Source organism: Tauraco erythrolophus, chromosome 6 (genome assembly GCF_009769465.1).
Source record: "Tauraco erythrolophus isolate bTauEry1 chromosome 6, bTauEry1.pri, whole genome shotgun sequence".
Lineage (NCBI taxonomy): Eukaryota > Metazoa > Chordata > Aves > Musophagiformes > Musophagidae > Tauraco > Tauraco erythrolophus.
In genome coordinates this window covers 56113334-56133244 of record NC_141470.1, presented here as the reverse complement: position 1 = coordinate 56133244, position 19911 = coordinate 56113334, and the positions used below count along the sequence as shown (strand labels likewise).

At 40.1% G+C, this 19911-nt stretch overlaps 1 protein-coding gene across 6 annotated transcripts in view; it reads right to left on the bottom strand.

The window, feature by feature from the left end:
* The window catches only part of UNC79 (unc-79 subunit of NALCN channel complex), a 120327-nt gene that overhangs the window by 25164 nt on the left and 75252 nt on the right, over positions 1 to 19911 (bottom strand). For all 6 annotated transcript variants that reach the window (XM_086613050.1, XM_086613051.1, XM_086613053.1 and 3 more), the window contains 8 exons: positions 18240 to 18342; positions 13827 to 13967; positions 9788 to 9826; positions 8705 to 8817; positions 8534 to 8619; positions 7377 to 7550; positions 5530 to 5598; positions 4811 to 4921 (listed from right to left, as the gene is read on the bottom strand). In XM_086613050.1, the coding sequence (XP_086469176.1) occupies positions 4811 to 4921; positions 5530 to 5598; positions 7377 to 7550; positions 8534 to 8619; positions 8705 to 8817; positions 9788 to 9826; positions 13827 to 13967; positions 18240 to 18342 (836 nt within the window). The remainder of the gene's footprint in view (positions 1 to 4810; positions 4922 to 5529; positions 5599 to 7376; positions 7551 to 8533; positions 8620 to 8704; positions 8818 to 9787; positions 9827 to 13826; positions 13968 to 18239; positions 18343 to 19911) is intronic.

The following is a 19911-nucleotide window of genomic DNA, read 5'->3' as shown; positions in this document are numbered from 1 at the left end:
GCACTTGCCTGCTCACTTAATTCAAATGTGTGGAACTTTTTACTCAGTCAGGGCGTCAGTGCTTCTGTGACAACTGTAAAATGGGATAGTAATGTTTGCCTCTTCCTCAGAGAAGTTGTGAGGTTTAGTTAGTGTGAGTCAGTTTGAAGGCCACCTCCAGCTGCACACAGTAGCAAGCACTGCTAAAAGGCAAGGAGTCAGAAGAGATTAATAGCTGGAAGAGAGAGTGAGCTTTGGTTGCAGCAGACCAAGAAGCCAGTCGCCAGCGTTCCTCCTCAGAAAGCTGATGTCACCACATCGTATCTGCACAGCATACTGCCAGACAAGGCTTACAGCAACCGTGCGTGCCTCCCACAGCACACACACACCTTTAACGAAAACAGATTTTAAGTATCAGCCCCTGATTTGGGAGAAGGTGCCAAAACAACAGAATGGTATGCCTTTCAAGGACGTTATGGCGCCAGTCTGTGAATCAAGAGACCTTACTTCAAGCTCCTAGTTTGATCTTCAGTTACATGAAGTGTGCAGACAGATAACACATTTAGCTGATGGAACGGGCCCCAAACGGCAGTGGTCCATGTCTGACTACATTGCTGCAGTCTAGGCAGCTAAACTCATAGGAGGCTAACACTCCAAAATAAAAAATAAAAAAATAAAAATAAAAATCACTCCCTTACGGGAGCAGCAAACACTGGATCAGTTCAACTGTATTATGAAACCATAATAACCATATAACCCCAAACTTGAGGGGACATGTACTGAAAAGTCACACATCTCACGTGTTAACAGTGTTCTGTTAAGAATAATACAATATAAGAATATCTAGGAGAGGTCAGACCAGAACAAATGTCCTCAGTAACTTAACCCCAAAAAGGCCATAAGCAGATGCAAAGGGAAGAGTAAAAACAAGGCAAGCGTTTAATTTCCACTACTACTCTCCTAGCCACCAACTATTTTCAGCTCAGGGAGCTTCTGAGCTCAGTGTGGTTTCTGTATAATTCACAACTCTCAGTGGATTTCTCTTCCTCATATGTGTTCATCGACCTCTTGAACCTATGCCAGCTTTTCACATCCACAGTACTTGGCAAGGAGTCACATACTGTTGAAGAACCACTTCCTTTTACTTGCTTTGACACTGGTTCCTACAAATTTAGTATGTTCTTGTACTGCAAAGGCATGAAATTATCCATCCTTGCCTGGGTCACTTGTGATCTTACAGACTTCTCTCAAATTCCCATAAGTTTTTGCTTTTTCAGATTGAAGAGCCCTTAGTTGCTTTGCATGTGGAACTTATCTCACTGTTTGATCTTTTTTGTTACCGTTATCTGAACTTTGTCCAATTCCACTATATTCTGACTGGGAGTAGGGAACCAGAATGATGCACAATACTCAAGGTGCAAATAGCCACTGATTACTTGCTAGAATTCACCAGCAAGAGTGACCCTTCCCACCATAATATGCCTTCACAGTCTTGAGACACATACATAATGCAGCTCAGACAGTCAACAATTACATCCCCTAAAACACTGGACAGAAGTTCCTATCAGTAACCCAGTGAAGCAGCTGGTGCATACTGGAAAAGATGAGAGGTAAAATTCTTTCAAAAGCATTCAGCTATTTTATAGACTAACACCCATGCTACACAGGATATAATTGGGCCATAATAAATTGTTTTGTCAGAACACTGAGAAGGAAGCATAGGCTTCATGAATCCCAGCTTTCCTTGGCTCTAAGGATAATACAACAGTGAGCTACCTCTTTCTCAAAGAAGATTCAATCTCACAATCTAAACTCTTAATGTTTGCTAAGCACATGCAGTGCAGATGGATCAAGCAAAAATCAAGCAAAATTTTTGATATCTGACCTCTTGCTTCCTGCACTGTAAATCAGGAGTGATGACACTGAAGTCAATAGCTCAGAGTACCCTTCCTATCAAAGTCTACTTATTCCTATCATTCTGCTGGTGATAAATATGTATAAACATAGTTTATACATACTGTAGGAACTTGATATTCTGCCACAGAGCTGTAAACAGGTAGTTCTGTGAGAATAACACCCAGGAGAGTCACATGCGTAAACCTGGTACCAAAGAGTCAAGAATACAACCCCTTTAGCCTCTGTTCAGCCAAATTAACCCTCTGAAATGTCTACGCATCCCTATAAAAAAATGCCTTGCAACCTTCAAACTGTGACTTGTCAGAGGTCTATGTGTAGAATATAAACTACTGAAGTTTGTTTCCAGCAGTATCTCAGAGCCCAAACTTATTACTAAGAATAGTAAATTTGGTTCTTTAATGGAGTGCATGCTATCCTCCAAGTAAGCCAGTATAAAGCAAGATTCTTTATTTTATCTTTGTTGCTACTATAGTAATTACAAACACTAAAGATCAGCCACTCCGATATTCCTTTTAAAAAAATCAATAGCAAAATCATGTCACATCCAATTCAGTGGCATTCTGCATTTACTTAATAAGGGTCAACAAAAAGCTTGCAAAAGGCTAAGTTTAGGTTCAAGCTTCTGCACCTGTAAGAGATAAGAAAGCCAAAAAGTGTCCATTTAGGACCTTAAGACACTTGAAAGGAAAACTAAAGAAGATTACAATACACAGAAGAGATGCTACTCTCAACTGAGAGTTCCAAAGGCACTGAAAAAAAAATAAAAAATCAAATTGCTGACCTGGAACAGAAACTCAGACAAGGAAATATCAGATTGACATGAGTCTTCAGGCTCCAAGACAAGAGAAACCAAGATATTCCTGCCACAGGGTATTAGGAAAATGTTAGAGATAAAAAAAGATTTGGAGTGGTTGTACAGCACTGACCTCTACAAAGTGCACATTAGAGTGGCTTGGTCTTTGAAAAGACAAGAATCTTCCATAGCTTAGCTGAAAGTTGGTGTTTTGTTCCAGCCAGCACATTCAAATTTACAAAACAAGTAGTTAAATCTGAATAGTTTAAATGTTTACAAATTATATTCCTTCTGGAATTCACTTCTATATGGTGTTCTACCACAAAAGACACTCTTACTTGGCTACAGTGATTTCCACTGTAGAAAAACACAGACATGACAAATTATTTGTTTTGGTTTTTTTTTTCCTAACAGAAGTCATTAAATTGATATTTCTAATGCAAAACCATGGTAAGCTTTCAGAAATAACAAAGATAATGTAGTGTGGAGTTACACTAAATTAAGCATTTTGTGGCTATAAATTGCAGGAGACCATTCACTAATTATTCCACTTCTGGGTCACTAGGTTGCATTAAACTAAATCAAGAAGATTTTAACAAGTGCTATAATCCAAGCTTCCTGTGTGCAATTAAGTACTCAATATATTAATAGAACATCAAACGAAGAAGCATGCAAGAAAAGCATGAGGGTTTTTAATACCATGGTTTTAATAAAATTTTCTTTAAACAACAAAAACTGTGGAGCATGAGGGCAGTGAAACATTTTCTGTATCACAACTTGCTTTAGCAGGCAAACATGAAATAGTCTTATCAGAACACAAGTGCAAGAGGAATGTCTTTGCTTCAGTTTTAAATGGGGCTTTGTTTGTTTCAATGAAGAAACCCCACTGTTGGACTTTAAGTTAACATTTTTCTCACTTTGCCTTGCTCAAAGCTGTAGCTATAGATCTAACTCAAATTACTTCCAAAAACTGAACAGTCTCTTCTGTATTCAGGATTTTTTTCTTTCATAAACTCTTCTCTTTAAAACGTGACAAAAAAGGTAGCATTTGCTTGCTGTAATTAAACATACTGTTAGTTTCTATTTAATGCTTCAAACCATTACATATGGCAAAAGTTTTTCTTATTTTCTTGCAGTGTAATATTTCTGTGACAGTGTCATTGCTTTTACCATTTCTTCTCCACTGTTTGTCCAGTGATATTTTAAGTCTTATCAAGACTGAAGCAACATGTGTTCCAGTAGTACATTATCAATATAGAAAGTCATGTAGCTACTTACGAGAGAACATTTCCTGAGGATTAATTACTGTTTAGACAAATGCAGTGAGGATGGAAAACTGTCCACTTAGTGGCTGAAGCAACATTTTTGCTCAGTACCTTAACAATCTACATAATGGGGCACATAGTGCCTTAGTAAGGGGTTTGATTGGTTTTTGTGGATTTCGTTGTTTAACTGCTCACCAATAGCTACAAAAATGAACTTGAGTAATAACTGAGTGTTATTTGTACGCCATAGCTTTCATTCAGGAATCTTAAAAACTTTTTAAAGGTGCATACATACTGTTCTCTTTTCTACACAGCTTACAGCCATGTATGCCAAAGTGAGATACTAACACAGAATAAAACTGGATCTAAGCTAGGAAGCTCCTAACTTGGAGTCTTCCACTTTACTTAGCTATCTGTTGACTGCCCTTGTAGCAGTGCTCTCAAAAGGCACTACCAGGAATATTTAAGCTTTTACTGCTCAAGGTATATGGCTAAACCTGTGCACTAGGAAAGATATGACTGTAGAGGTATTTAAAGTCATGCATGAATACCAGGTATCATCTCTACAAGAGAAAAAAATTTCCCAGTCATGAAATGACATCAAAATACTTTCTGAGCAATGTTTTCAGAAGGTTCTCTTTATCTGTGTCTATTCTGGGAACGTGAAATTCAGTATTACTTAAAGGCACTGAATACTGACCACTACTTGATTAGCCAAACTGCGTTAAAACTGTTGACATGTTTGAAACTTGACACTGATTTCATCTTCACTTACAAACATACTACTTGAGGGAAGTAGGACTTTCTTTGTCCTATTGTCAGTTGTCCCTAAAAGAAGACATCATCTCATGGTTACCTTAGTGAAGGCTCGGTAGCATAAACCACACAGTTCCACCAGGTAGGCCAAAGTGAAGACAGCATTCTGAATTACAAAGCTTAGTAATTTTGAAAAAGGCTCCAGAAGACTCTGCAATGACATGATTTGGAGAAATCAATAACTGTCTGCTCAGCAAAAAACTAAACAAAAAATTCCAACTCTGAAATGCCTGAATAGAACAGCATTATTTTTAGCTCAGAGGCTATCTTGCTGGGATTTACACTGTTTCAGTCAACCAGCTATTCTATCTAGCATTTGCCTTCATGATTGTATGAGAAATTAGAAGCAAAAAATTGGAAAATAGTTTCACCTCTGACACTGCTTATGAGATTTATATAAGAGATTCTGTAGCATTTATGGAGGAAAACCTCACTGATCTCAGTGGAACTGTACTGCAGAACTTCCAAGGAAGTTCACTACTATATTTAAAAAAAAAAAAAAAAAAAAGCAGAGAAAAAAAAAGAGAACGTGAAATCTTTAAGAAGATATACATTCACACCCATACAGGAATGTAATCCCACCCACACTGTACTGTAACCTAGATTCCAAAGCTCTTTATCATTCTCCAAAGAGTATTGGACTGCACAACTTTATGCTTATATATAATACTTTCCTAGCTAGAGGATAAGAACACATTCACAGAACAGTGCAGGCTGGCTAAATCTGCAGTAACAGAGTTTTGGCTTCTTGGGACTTACCCTGGTGGCACTAGTGGCGGGTATCTTCAACAAGCAAATCATGATTCTTAAACTAGAATCTAAAGAACACTGTGAATATAATTGAAGGCAAGAAAAAAAAGAAGAAATAAGAAAAAAAACAACACAGAGTTAGTACCTTTCTGTATAAGTCTTGGTTTTAGTGGTAGCAGCTATGAATAAATTATAGATGAACTCTGAAAAATTATCCCTGATGATTGATCTTTACTTACTTTGCCTAAACTGGCTTATTCCTGAATACACAATCATACTCCTTCAGTGGTAGCATACCACGGCATGGGCCTTGAGATCAGAAAATTTCACTAAAGGGCTAGTATAGAAAAGTTAAATTTACCCCTTTTGCGACCACAAAAAAAAAAAAAAAAAAAGAAAAAAAAGAAAAAAAGAGTGAGTTAGCAGGAGGTACGCCTCATCTACCTCATGTTATATTTCTGTGGTTGCCACAGGCTTTGACACTATCCCCACACCTCAAGACAGGGCTACAACTCACACCCCATAACATCAGAATGCACCCTGGCAACAGATGCTCCAGAGGCCCCTCTAAAGTTGTTCCTTATGGTGTAACTGATTTTCCTTCTGTGTAAATCACACAGGTTGCAGCAGTGAATGGGACTTTTCAGGGTCTATCCATTGTCTTGCCTTGTCCCTGCTGCAAACATCTAGAACAGCAGAGTCATTTATAACCCTAGAGGAAGGAACAGGAGATGGAAAGTTTAGGAGCAAGCAATTGTTTTACTTGTATCACTAGTGATACCTCCCAGGAATAAAAGAGAAATCAGAGTAAACGCTCCATCTAAACGTTCTGTGAAGAGCAGATATGCAGTTGGAACTATTAAGATCCAATTCATTTCATTTATTTCAATTAGACAAGATGCTACAGATCAGGTTGGCTAGTATGCAAAGGGAATGGTTACTGCCTGTTTGGCTTAGTAAGTGCTGCAGGATAGTGCCTCAATTTACCAAAACCTAAAGAGGTTTTGAGATCTGAGCATTGCATAATAGTGGCAAGGAATTTAATATAATTCATGTAATTTGGTGTTGACAACCAATTTAAAAGACAATGTTGTAAGTCACAAAGTTAGATTTTTTGATCCCTCAGCTCAAAACAGCAACACTGTTTTGCACAGAACAAATTACCACCGGGTTCCTTCATGCCATAGGAACCAAAGTCAGAATAAGGGCATCAGAATCCTGTGTTTACTGGAAAGACTCAGAATCTAAGTTTTTACTGTGTTTTCTTAAAAGCAATCTGGAAATGTACGTACCAGGAGATAAGATCCCTCTGTACGTCCTCTGAGCACTCAGAAATCAGAGCTCAAAGCTTCTAGATTCAGTTTCTGCAACCATATTCCTATTACAGCCAGAACTACAACCTGGTCAGCCAAACAGGCTAGGCTCTATTCCCAGTTCTCTCTGCCTGTCTGACTATTGTGTACTTTACGCAAATTAATTAGGTGGTGCTGCTCTTCTTGAGAGTTTTATTTTGTTTTAATAGTTAAAATCAGACGGGGTTTTTTTTTCCAAAATCCTGATACTCTCAAATGCAGTTTTCTAATCTGACAAAGACAGGGCACAGAAATTGTAGAGGAAAAAAGCCAACAAAGAGGTGAAGAGTACTCTGGTCAGAGTTGTTATTGTTAACCATGGAAAATATAATTAAAGGGACAGATCAGCCATACAATAAATCCAGTTCTGTAGAAACATTAGTTGAATCATTAGAAAATATTCACAACAACCCACATCTGATTTCTCATCCACAGCTTTCCCACTGATGTGGTACATCCTGACCAATGACAGTATAGCTCATTTCAGACATCCATACATCATACCTTAAGTGGCAAAACACACGGGAGTTTAGTAAGGAAGGTCTGAAACTGATTACTAATTGTGGTCCAGAGGTTGCTGGGCGAATCCATCGGCAAGGCTTCCATAAAGGTAGCAATATTTTCCAAACAGCGTAGCATTGCTCCCCCTGCTGGTAAATTCTTTTTGTTATTTAAACCCTGGGAAACAAAACGAGAACTGTAAACAAACGTACACACACGGAAATAGTCCTTAAACAGTATTTGGAAATGCTGAGGTTAATTTGTTCAGACCAAATACTTATTACCTCTTCTATAATTCTAATGATAAGATGTTGTGCAGGGAATTTGAACTGTGTATGTGACAGTTAAGTCTAACTCAGTTCCTAAAGTATTGACTACAAGATTTCAAGCCAAAATGTTATAAGCGGAGTTCTAACCCATAACCTGCTTAGACTGGCATGACAGTAAAAAAAAAAAAAACAGAACTCGTAAAGTATTCACCACTGGATTGCCCATGTTCTCCTTTGGACAGTTTTAAACGACATATGTTCATTAATGTTCAGTAGACCATGTGTGCTTTTTTGGTTTGTGTAAAAGAGTCAGGCCTGGAAAGACATAAGCAGTTTTAAAGTGATGTTGCAATCTTTGTATGAAGCAACCACCATGTTCTTGGAATAGTGGGATACATGCAAGTGACTAGTGCTAGTGGGAGGATAAAAGCTACAGTAGAAACAAGCCAAGTGCACAGAAGGCAGTCAGTGAAAGGCAGGCAATAAATCTTTGGACTACTTAGAGAAACTGCTTTCAGATACAAGGGGAGAGGGAGAACTGAGATATATGAGCAGAAATGTTCCTGAAGATCAGAAATAGTGTTGGAGGAAGGGATGGACCCACACTACCAATGTGTAAGACAGCTCCAGGAGCTGGTTTGAGGAGGGAAAAAAGCAACCAACCAACGAAACAACAACCAACCAAACAAAAAACCTCAACTATCCATGACAGCAAAACTCAGAAGCAAAATGGTGAGGACAGCCTAATCCTGCTTCCACGGAGGACAAAAAAAATTCACATTGCTTTTGGTGATGCAAGTTTGAACTCTTAATGAACAAGGAGAAATGATCCAATATGCCTAATAATGCTAATAAAACTAGCACCGTTAACAGAGCTGATTGCCAACATACCTCTAACAGCTGGCTCAGAGCAGCAACGGAACTCAGCTCACTGAAGTCCATAAGAGATGTGGCCAAGGTTCGTAAAAAACTTCCATCTGAAACTCAAATGACATTTTTTGCGCTGGCTGTCCATACAGAGGTAACTGAAGGGGTCAGAAACGCACTGATACTGCACGTTACCTTTAATATTGCTCTGGAAGAGCTGGGGGAAGATGCCGTTGGGAGCCAGCTGATGGAACACACAACGGAGAAACTGCTTGGCCACACCTGCAGCATTTCCTGGGATCATCATGCTGAAATGAAGGGAAGGACAAGCAAGGAGAAAGAAATTGCATTGCAGATGAAACAGTTTTCAAAGCTGACTACATGGTGAAAATAAAGATGATTCTATTCTTTTTGATTACGGAAGTGTCCAGTTATGAGAGAGCCAGTCAAAAGCAGAACTGTCCTGATCCCAAAAAACAGGTCAGCAAGCTGATTTTATGACTTCAACTCGACTGCAGAGGTGAAAAAATTATGTACATATACCTAAGTATTTAAGTCTCAATAAATAGCTGTATTTTTCCTGATTCTCCACATAGTTTTATTTGTGAGTCATCTGAGTTTGAAAAATAATCCTGCTCTCACCTTGTGCATTTCAGTGGTACAGGATGAGGTTCTTGGCTTTACCATAAAACACATGAACAACTGGTAAACACATTATATATTAATTTGCCTCTTGCAGTTTCCTTCAAGAGATTAAGTACTTCCTAATCACTCATAAAATAGAATGATTTCATTTATAAAGCTAAAGCATTATCTATTTACTCATAAACTGCACATCTTAACATTTCCTACAGCTTCTCAAAATGAATTTACTCTATTCAGCATCTCATTTACATGATGAGACATCACTACCATGGGTTCTCCATGGCCAAGGATAATTCACTTGACTGAATGTATGGAGATAGTTTATCAAGACGAACACTGAACACAGAACAAGCTAGAAAGAGCTTCACTGAGATTGTGGAAATGAGAAGGCATCTTTAAATTACATCTGAATCTGAGTGTTTTCAAGTTCAATACACATGAATATGGGTTCCTGCTCATCTTCAGTACACACAAGGTATTTGAAACAAGTGGGAAAGGACAAGTTTTTCCTCTTACTCACAAATCTTAAGTAAATTTTTTTTTAAAGTTAAATTTAGTTGATTTCAGGGCCAAGGAGGATGATGCTTTTGATTAATTGTTTCATTTTGGCCAAGGTATCCTTTGCTACCATACCTTTCTGCTTGATTAGAAAAACTGGTACTTGATGCCAACCTGGAATAAAAATAAAAAAAAAAGTGAAGCTCAAATGTTTTTTTATGCTTCATTTTTAAGTTAGCCAATAAAGTATCATTTTCTTTAAATAACAAACAAGAATTTTAAAGAACGTTTAAAACAGCACCAGAACAGTCTTCTGAAAAGCACATAAATTCATTCAAATCATATTTGCATGACACAGAAAGTCTATTCAGTCTTGCAGTCTCACAAATACTTAGCAGCTCTAAAGACAATTCTACTTGCCTTCCTGTACTAGCATCAAGAATGAGTAAAGCTATTGCCTTACACGCACATCATGGATAATTACTAACCTAGAGGGATTTGGAGAAAAAAGTTTGCCAGAAGTTGCCTACTGACTGAATTGTTTCTGATCAACACCGCAACATAGACTAAGCCAAAATTCTCTACTTGGCAGTTCGAAGTGAGGCTTCTAGTTCCAGATTTTGGCACCTAAATAACTGGCCTAATTTCAAAACCACTAAGTACCTACAAGCTCTTACAAAGTCAGATAAGAAATATCAGGTTCTCAAAAATCAGGTCATTTATTTTAGTACCTAAATATAAGACTTTGAAGCCAAATGTAGGCATTCACTGATGAAAATACTGAACGCAATCTTAAAGCAAAATCATACACTTCAATAGCCAGGACATGTAAACAAATAGAATCAGGGTTTATAATATCAAGGCAATACAACTTTACTACTAAAAGCCACTAAAAAGGAATTACAAAGATGTACACTGGAAGCATCTCTTACATACAAAACACTATGCAATTTTTACTTTCATCTGCTGCGCATCAGTATCTCAGCTGGTACAAGCTGGTATGTCTAAACGGAAGCTTCATAGAGCTATGCTAATTTACATCTGCTGATGATCTGGCCTTCAATGTTCATCTTTGATTCACAACCCTTTTAGGCTGGATTTAGCTGTTGCTCAATCCTCTGTCAGCCTCTGTTCTGAAGATAGTTTCCTCTCTAGTCACCACTGCAAAATCCAAAAGGACTCTAAGGCAGCTCAGCCCAACGCATCGGTGTAAATGAAAATGGATGGTGATTTTCATTAACGATGTATGACAAGCCGGGGACACAGCGTATTTTCAACAGTGCAATAATCTCAGGCTGGATGGTGCAGCGGATTGAAGATTATACTCTCTTCAGTTGTCTCAGGATAAATCAGAAAAACTCATTAGAGTCCCTGAGTCCACTGTTGTTAAGAGGTCTCCACAGTAAAATACAACATTAATTCTGCTGTGCAAAGCTAATTCTAGGTGAAAACAGGTCTGAAGCTACCTTCAAGCAATAAAGATCTTGATTCTGGAGTAACTGTAGTATCTGTTTACATTAAAGCACACGAGGGTTTCTGCAGAACGCAATGAGACTAATCATATGCCCAATGGACATTACACTTATTTTCACGAATCTACTGAAGCATACAAACACAACAGCATAAAATATTTCTTCTACAAGAAATCAGTGTCCTATGTAAAGTTTTTCTCTTCTTTTGAAAGGACTAATGCAAGTGTGGTTTTCATGATAAACAAAACATTTGGGTTTTAACTTTGGAAAAACTTCATGAGACATGAACTACACTAAACACTTGGGAACATCTGAAACTTTTTGAAATTTACAGCTTGTATGTACTCATCATTACTACTCTAAATATTTTGTTGCACATAGGCCATGAATCCTCACCATTACCTCCACTTTGCAGACCACAAAGCAGAACAGTAAACAGACAGTAGGCAGTAAATGGATGTGTTCAAATTTGTACCTGTTAAGAACAGAAATTAAGCTTTTCAAAGCTCCTCACTAACTCAAGAGCCTAAATTCCATTTTCACAGGGTTTTGATGCTTGGAAAGCTAAATGTCACTGGAAATCAATGAAATGAGAATCAACAAGTCAAATATCTTGATTCAGGAACTACAGCACAAAGTTAAGTGCATGCCAGAGTCTTTTATAAACATGTCGATCTCTAATTGTCAGTAACTTGAACCTAGAACTTTTTCTCTTCCCTACAGATGCCTATTTGTACCTGTTGGTACCCAAGTAACTTTTAAAAATCTTTCTGTGTATTGTTTAGGTGTTCTGGAAGACACTGGATTTCCTAACTCCTTGTTTCCTCTCCTAAGCATGAAAGTAGTAGAGTTTTTTTCTAAGAATAAAAATGCAGTAAGTCTAATTCATTCTCACCTCTGCTGTCAGATGAATACTTGGAGGTAATGATACAGCACTGCTTGATCAAAGACAGCGACTTAGGTTATATACATGAGGCACCTGAACGTGTCTCTGCTTGTATATGCTACTTATTTTGCATGTATTCAAAATAATCTGTTTGTGGGAAGCCTCTTACTGGACTTGGAATTTGTCAGAAATGACAGCCAGTAGGAATAATGCAGGACATTTACCAGGAACACTCCATGTTGCATGCCATCTGCTGCTCTAAAGTAATCAGCTGTCTTACTGCAAAGATGCAGCATTTCTTCCTGAGAACACAGAAAAAGGTAGCCCACTTGGCCCTCATCCCTTGATAATTTATCTTCTAAATGATTTACTCTCTGTGGCTGTAGTACTGCTGTTTTTACAAGAATCACACAGAATGGATAGCATCTGCCTAGATTAGAGACTTTGCCTCCATCAGAGTTCATTAGCAGTGACAGCAGGGAACTGCAGTCTTGCAATTAATGGAAATGGAGGAGTTGAATAGCTGCTGTGTTTAAATGGAATTGGGAGGTACTGGAAAGACAGGGCTGTGCAGAGCCATGGCCCAGCACAAGTCACAGTCAAACAGTTTTAACTTCAGTCACTGAAAAGAACATGGAAAAGGAGACCTGCACACCATTTCTGCACTTCTAGTGCTGCTCAGAAGTTTATTCTGAAACATCCTTAATACATCCCTCCCACCTCTTAGGCAGGAAGTTGTGGAAGTGGCCAAGACAGCAATGACAAGTAATACAATACTAATAGTGCCCTTCAGTTATCCCATGCACATTGGGTAAAAGTCACAAGAGAAAAAAAAAAACACCAGGCACCAAATGTTTGAGACCTTATCAGAGACAATCTCATGCAGCACCTGGTTAGGAAGCCCTCATAAGGAGATGCAACTCTTAGTCTTAATCAGCATACAAAATATGGCTGAAAAGCCCGAAGAGCTTCAGGTATGCTAATGAATGATCATACCCAGGAGTCAGTCTTCAAGAAGCAGCAAAATTCAGAAAAGCTGACCACATTTGTGCATAACTTCTAAAGCTGGAACTACATAGAAGTGGAAAATTCTGTCAAGGCAGGAAAAAGGGGTAGCCAAGAGAATTCAGTCTTCACAAAGAAGCACAGAAGCTGTTTAAGAACATTACATAGGAAGCACAGGGCCAAGGTATCCCACTTGTTAAGAAAGACTTCAAGAGAGCAGAAGAAAGGTAAGGTGAGGGAAGTTATTAGAAAAAAGAAGGCTTCTTTCAAAAAGCTGAAGTCATGTCTCAAATAAAAGCAGAAAAGAGGTCAATTCTGACAAACTCAATGTAAAAATCATAAGAAGGCAGGTCAAAAAAATGCTTCAAGGAGCAAGTAGCAGAAGGAATAAAAACTAACAGTAAATTTTTGTTGAAATAAAATAGGATCAAGAGGCACACCAGACAGTATGCTGCATCAATTGCTGTTCAGGTAATAAACAGATACTCAAGGAAGATAAAATCAGAAAAATTGAATTAATTCTTTACATCACTGCTTACAGTGGGACAAGCTGGGGAGATTCTGAGCTGGAATCTCCCTTCGGAGAGCAAAAGGAGAGGACATCAAAGGAGCTGCCCAAAATTGAAGTGCCAGTGGAAGAAGCTACATAAGAAATTGAGATAATGATGAGTACAGAGAAGCAGACAAAACCAGATGTTATTCACTTAAGAGGTCTAAAATACAGAACTTCATATAGTGAAGTTTATGCAAACTCAATTCCAGGCACAAAATTCTTTCCACCATATGAGAGCGAGGAAAGTTCTGAATTTACCTTCCTACAGACTGCATGATATCCAACAGCAGAGGAGCAGCCAAGTCTGGACTAAGGTGAATGAAGGTTGAGAGCACAACTATGGCCAGGCCTAGTGTTTCCTCATCATATTCTTCGAGAATAGCTCCGCAGTCATGGCACCTGCAAAGAATAATTTTAAAAACTGACATTAACAAATTTAAAACAAAGTATTAGTATATATACATAAGTGTATAGTTATGTCTTTTAATCAAAATAAATTTTGAATAGAATGTACTAAATAATAGAACTTAAAGTTCATGATTGCATAATACAATTAATACAATTGCATAACACAATTAATAACAGTCCATGGCTTTCAAACATTAATAAAGCTTCCCATTAGCTGCACTGGCTGTTTCTTCACTGAGAAATGAAAGAGGGCCACAGGACAGGCCTTGTTTTGGGTCCTTCATTGGTAACTGTTAGCTAATACCCTCACTGCATTGGACTGCTTCAAGTTTGCACTATCCAAGAGAAATCTGCAGCAGTGAAGACTAGCCCTCAGCAATGGGAACACCAGCCAGTTTGTGTGACGGGCTCAGGCGAGGGCTCAAGTCCCTGGCACTCTTCTATTTAGCAGCATAGACACAAACGACGACACTCACAGACGATCTTAAAGAGATGGAACAATTTCACATTGTCCCTCCTGTCAGTCATGAATTATGAATAACAAATTATACAATTAGGAAACAATAATCTGATTGGTTCCCACAGCAGTTATAGCTATTAAGAAAGAAATGAAAGGACCTCTAGGGGGCACAGAACCTTAGATTTCAGAGAAGTCTCCTTTCCCGGAGCAGATTTGCTGCTGAGTCACTTATCCTTCCTGAAATGCTCAAAGACAACTGATGAAGTTCTGAAAGGGCTCCGTGATGTCTAATTATAAAGAGGATGTCAGATTTAGGAGAGATGAGACAGGCTTTCACAACCGACGAAAAAGGCAAAGCAATGTGGGAAACTGGCTTATCTCAGCCCAGTAGAAAAGCTTGCTTAATTTGATCAATTGGTTCCTAATGACTCCAACAGATTGTTATATTTTAACTTTATGGAATTGTACAGGCAATTTTCTTGCCTTTGTTATTGAACAGAAAGAAAATATGCCAACAAAGTCATGAAAGTCAAACTCAGCTGGTGTCTATGTTAATAGGTGGTGCTAAAGCTTTAGTGAAACGGCCAAAGGAAGCGCCAAATATAAGCCTAACTTTTGGGATGCTTCACTTTGACACACAATAAGGTCCACTTCCAGTCAGCCTGCACAATGGCCCTATCTTTCTCCAGTGATCACACTGGCATGTCTGTCTACTGGACTGAGTGCAGGAGCACAAGCAAGAACTTCCAGTTTCTCTTCCCCATTTTTGACCAAATCAATGCATGGCTCCCTGCTGACTGCTTTCATTCTCCATTAAATGAATACACTTAGGTTAAACATTTCCTTTAGAGGCATGTTAACCAATCAATTAAGGTTTGCAAAAGCTTTCAGGATCTGTATCAGCATTAAAAATGCTATGTTGATTACACATGATTGCACATCAACAGTTACCTATTTCAACAGAAACCCAAAGGAGTTTTATAAAAAGAGCACTTTTTTTTTCCTCAGGCGAAAGCAGTGTCTGATGGATCATAAGGAATCCTTGATTTAAAATAGGATGGAAAGTGCTTTCCCTGCCCTCTGTGCACACGCAATAACCTGAGTCATCATTTCACCTGTGCAAACTCACATAAGTCCTTCTGAATTAAAAGCTGTCATGGTTTGATGGGGGGGGATTCTGGTGGCAGGAGAGGGGCTTTGCTCCCTGTGACCTCCCTGGTTTTGGAACTGGGTCAGACCTGGTTCTGGCCACCAGATCGGACTCCCATCCCCCTCGGGGTTGAGCCAATCGGCACCTCTGTGAATTTCCCTATTTAAGTCGGGACAAAGGAACCAGAAAAAAAAAAGTTGCTTTGCCCAGGAGCGAGGAGAGAAGGGAGGAGGGCACTGCCCCCGCTCTCTGGCTTCCGGCCGGGCAGCTGCCTGTGTTGGGCCGGCACTGCCCACTGAGGATGGCGGCGGTGGAGCTGGCTGGGGAACTCGGGGAGCGCCCCACTCCCGGGGTGCCCACTGGGCTGAGTTCACCCAGAGAGGATGAGATCTGAGAGAAACGGCTGCATCGACACCAGGTCCAGTGAGGATGGAGCGGGAGGAGGTGTGCCAGAGCCGAGTTTCCCCTGCAGCTGGTGGCGAGACGGCAGGCGGCCCCCCTGCAACCAGGACGGTGGAGTAGAGACCCACTCGCAGCCTGTGGAGAGGAGATGCCTGAGCCTGAGGATGGTCGTGTTGGGACGCATGACAAGGCAGAGAGGCATCTGGAGTCTGCGTGACGACCCACGCTGGAGCGAGTGGCTACAACTCCCTAAGAATCCGAGACTGTGGTAAAGCCCACACTGGGGTAATCTGATGGGGAAGGATTGCATCCTGCAGGTGGGACTCACGCTGGAGAAGTTTGTGGATTTTTCCTCGTGAGTAGAAGATCCACTGGAGCAAGGGAAAAGGGTGCAAGGACTCCTCCTCCTTTAAGAGAGAAGCGGCAGTAACAGCATGGGATGAGGTGACCTGCACTCCCCCAGTCGCTGCCCCCCTGCGCCGCTGGGGGGAGGAGGTAGAGCCAGGACGAAAAGGAAAGGCGGGGGGGAAGGAAGGTGTCGGTTTTAAGATCTGGCTTTGTTTCTTTTTACCCTCTCAAGTAACTGGTTTTGTTTCCCTTTGTCCTTTTAAGTAACCATCAATAAATTGTTTTGCTTTGAGAAAGCCAAGTCTGTTTTGCCCAGGACCATGGTTGGTGGGTGCTCCCTCTGTTCTTGTCTCGACCCTCAGTCCCTCTATTATATTTTTCTCCTCCCCACTTTACTGGAGTGAGAGACTGGCTGCGTGGAGTTTAGTTGCCAGATCAGCCTAAAACCACAACAAAAGCACACCTTTCTGGCAGTGTTTAAAAATGTTTATCTTGTGGCAAAAAAAATAATTAAAAAACTTAGCATAGAGATAAATGATAGAATGGACTTTTTATTTCATAGAATCATAGAATGGTTAGGGTTGGAAGGGACCTTAAAGATCACCTAGTTCCAACTCCCCTGCCATGGGCAGGGAAATCCTCCACTACACCAGGTTGCCCAAAGCCTCATCGAGCCTGGCCTTAAACACTTCCAGGGATGGGGCATCCACAACTTCTCTGGGCAACCTGTTCCACTGCCTCACCACCCTCTGAGTGAAAAATTTCTTCCTTATATCTAATTGAAATCTCCCCTCTTTCAGTTTGAATCCTTTGCCCCTTGTCCTATCACTACACACCCTTGTAAAAAGTGCCTCTCCAGCTTTCCTGTAGGCCCCCTTTAGGTACTGGAAAGCTGCTATAAGATCACCCCGGAGCCTTCTCTTCTCCAGGCTGAACAGCCCAACTCTCTCAGCCTGTCTTCATAGCAGAGGTGCTCCAGCCCTCGGATCATCTTCGTGGCCCTCCTCTGGACTTGCTCCAGTAGCTCCATGTCCTTCTTGTGTTGGGGACTCCAGAGTTGAACGCAGTATTACAGGTGGGGTCTCACGAGAGCTGAGCAGAGGGGCAGAATCACTTCCCTCGACCTGCTGGCCACACTTCTTTTGATACAGCCCAGGATACGATTTGCTTTCTGGGCTGCCAGCGCACATTGCCAGCTCATGTTGAGATTCTCATCCACCAGCACTCCCAAGTCCTTTTCCTCAGAGCTGCTCTCAATCCATTCTCCGCCCAGCCTGTATTTGTGCTTGGGATTGCCCTGACCCACGTGCAGGACCTTGCACTTGGCCTTGTTGAACTTCATGAGGTTCTCACAGGCCCACCTCTCCAGTCTCTCAAGGTCCCTCTGGATGGCATCCCTTCCCTCCAGGGTGTCCACACCACCACACAACTTGGTGTCATCTGCAAACTTGCTGAGGGTGCACTCGATCCCACTGTCCATGTCGCTGACAAAGATGTTAAATAGCACTGGCCCCAGTACTGACCCCTGAGGAACACCACTCTTCACAGGCCTCCACGTGGACATTGAACCGTTGACCACAACTCTTTGAGTGCGACCATCCAGCCAATTCCTTATCCACCAAGTGGTCCATCCATCAAAACCATAAAAAAACCCATCAAAACTGTCATTTCCATAAAGCATATCTCTACTTCATCTATTTGAAGTCCAACTAGTTCTTTGAAAGAAGGGAAAAGGGAAAAGGGAAAAGGGAAAAGGGAAAAGGGAAAAGGGAAAAGGGAAAAGGGAAAAGGGAAAAGGGAAAAGGGAAAAGGGAAAAAGGGAAAAGGGAAAAGGGAAAAGGGAAAAGGGAAAAGGGAAAAGGGAAAAGGGAAAAGGGAAAAGGGAAAAGGGAAAAGGACTTACTTGTCAGTCATCACAGTGGGCTGGTCATCAGCAAACTCTTCTGGTGCAGGTACAAACATACTGACTATACTGGGTGCTGACAGCAAGCTAGATTTTGTGGCACCTTAAGGAAATTAAAGGAAAAAAAAATAAAAATAAAGAAAAGAAAAAATTACTAAACAGAAATATAAGCTGCTTGAAGAGCAGACTTGTAAAGAAGAGCCGTAACAGTTTAATGTACATAGAAATAAGAAATAAAGTGTGTCTACAAAAGGGTATATAGCACATTCCTTGCTTCTACCAGATTATTTCAATTACCTAGAACTATCAATTAAACAAACAAACAAAACCCACCCACATCTTAAAAAAAAATCCTTGGAAAAAAGATAACAAAACCCAAAAATTCCAGGAAGGTGGATGTAATTGCATCTACTCATTTTTTAGGGAGAGTGGATGATTCTACAGTTGCTATGAGACTGAACACCAGAACATCTGCAGTCTTCTCCCGTACTTCTGGGGAATTACCTTCCCATAGTTCTCGGTGACATGAAGAAGGAAATAAGTTCCTATGTCTTAACACTAGCTCATCAATTTATTCGTACCACCACTAACAGAGGCATAGGAGCGAAATCAGGAAAGGACAGCTAGAAGTAATTCATAAGGAGTTGAGAAACACTGAGAACATCGGAGGGCTGATGATTAGACATGCTTTCCATTGAAAGTCTTCACAAGAATCATTATTCTCCAAAGCTGAGTTGTTCAGATGGCACTATGGTCATGCCAACATATGGGATTCCCTTTGCCTTTGGCAGTTTTTGTGCATCTAATTGCTGATAGATGCTTGTTTTAATAGGAAAAGTTGCATATAACGAATCATCCAAACTCTTGGCTTCTCTGAGTTCAAAATTACAGCAATATAGGGTAGTCTGACAGTCTAACATCTCTCCGATATGGTGGTTTTCCTCCCTTGGTCCCTTTGTTTTCATTAAGCAGACAACAGCAATTGCAGAAAAAAAAAAAAAAAACATACAGAAAAGGTAACTCTCCAGCTAGTCTGATTGCTAAGAAAACCTCAAGAAGAAGAATCAGACTCATTCATGAGCCATCAGAAACAGATCAAAGCTACTGTGATGTACGAGTTATGTCATTCATCTGAGATGCCTTGTGATGATCATTTAAATATTGCCAGCAGGTCACTGAGACAGAGACTCAATTATTAAAGAAAAATATCTCTCTTGGTTGCCACAGGGAGCTGACATGATAGAGACAGCATTACGCCTGTTCCCATACAGTTCAGCTCCAATAATTAGGCCAGAGAACTCAGCTGGTAGACAACATCATTATATATATAAGCTGTCCCTGAGGGCATCTCATCTGAAGACCGACCTATGAAAAGCTCATTTTGTGAACCGATTTTCAGAAGAGTACCAATGCCCTTTTGATGCTAATTCAACCACAGATTAAGTAATGCATTACCTACTTTCTCACTGGTTGATTCAATCTGCAGATTCAGATTTAATGTTAACATTAGCCTGTTCTATAATATCTAAGTATGGAAACAGGAGGAAGCTTCTCCGTCTAAGCTAGGTTTAGAGAGAGTTTATGATGAGATAATCCCAGTTACTGCAGGAAAAGCAAAATTAATATCAGCTCTCAAACAAAATAATCTTAGAAGCTCCCACAATTTCTGAAC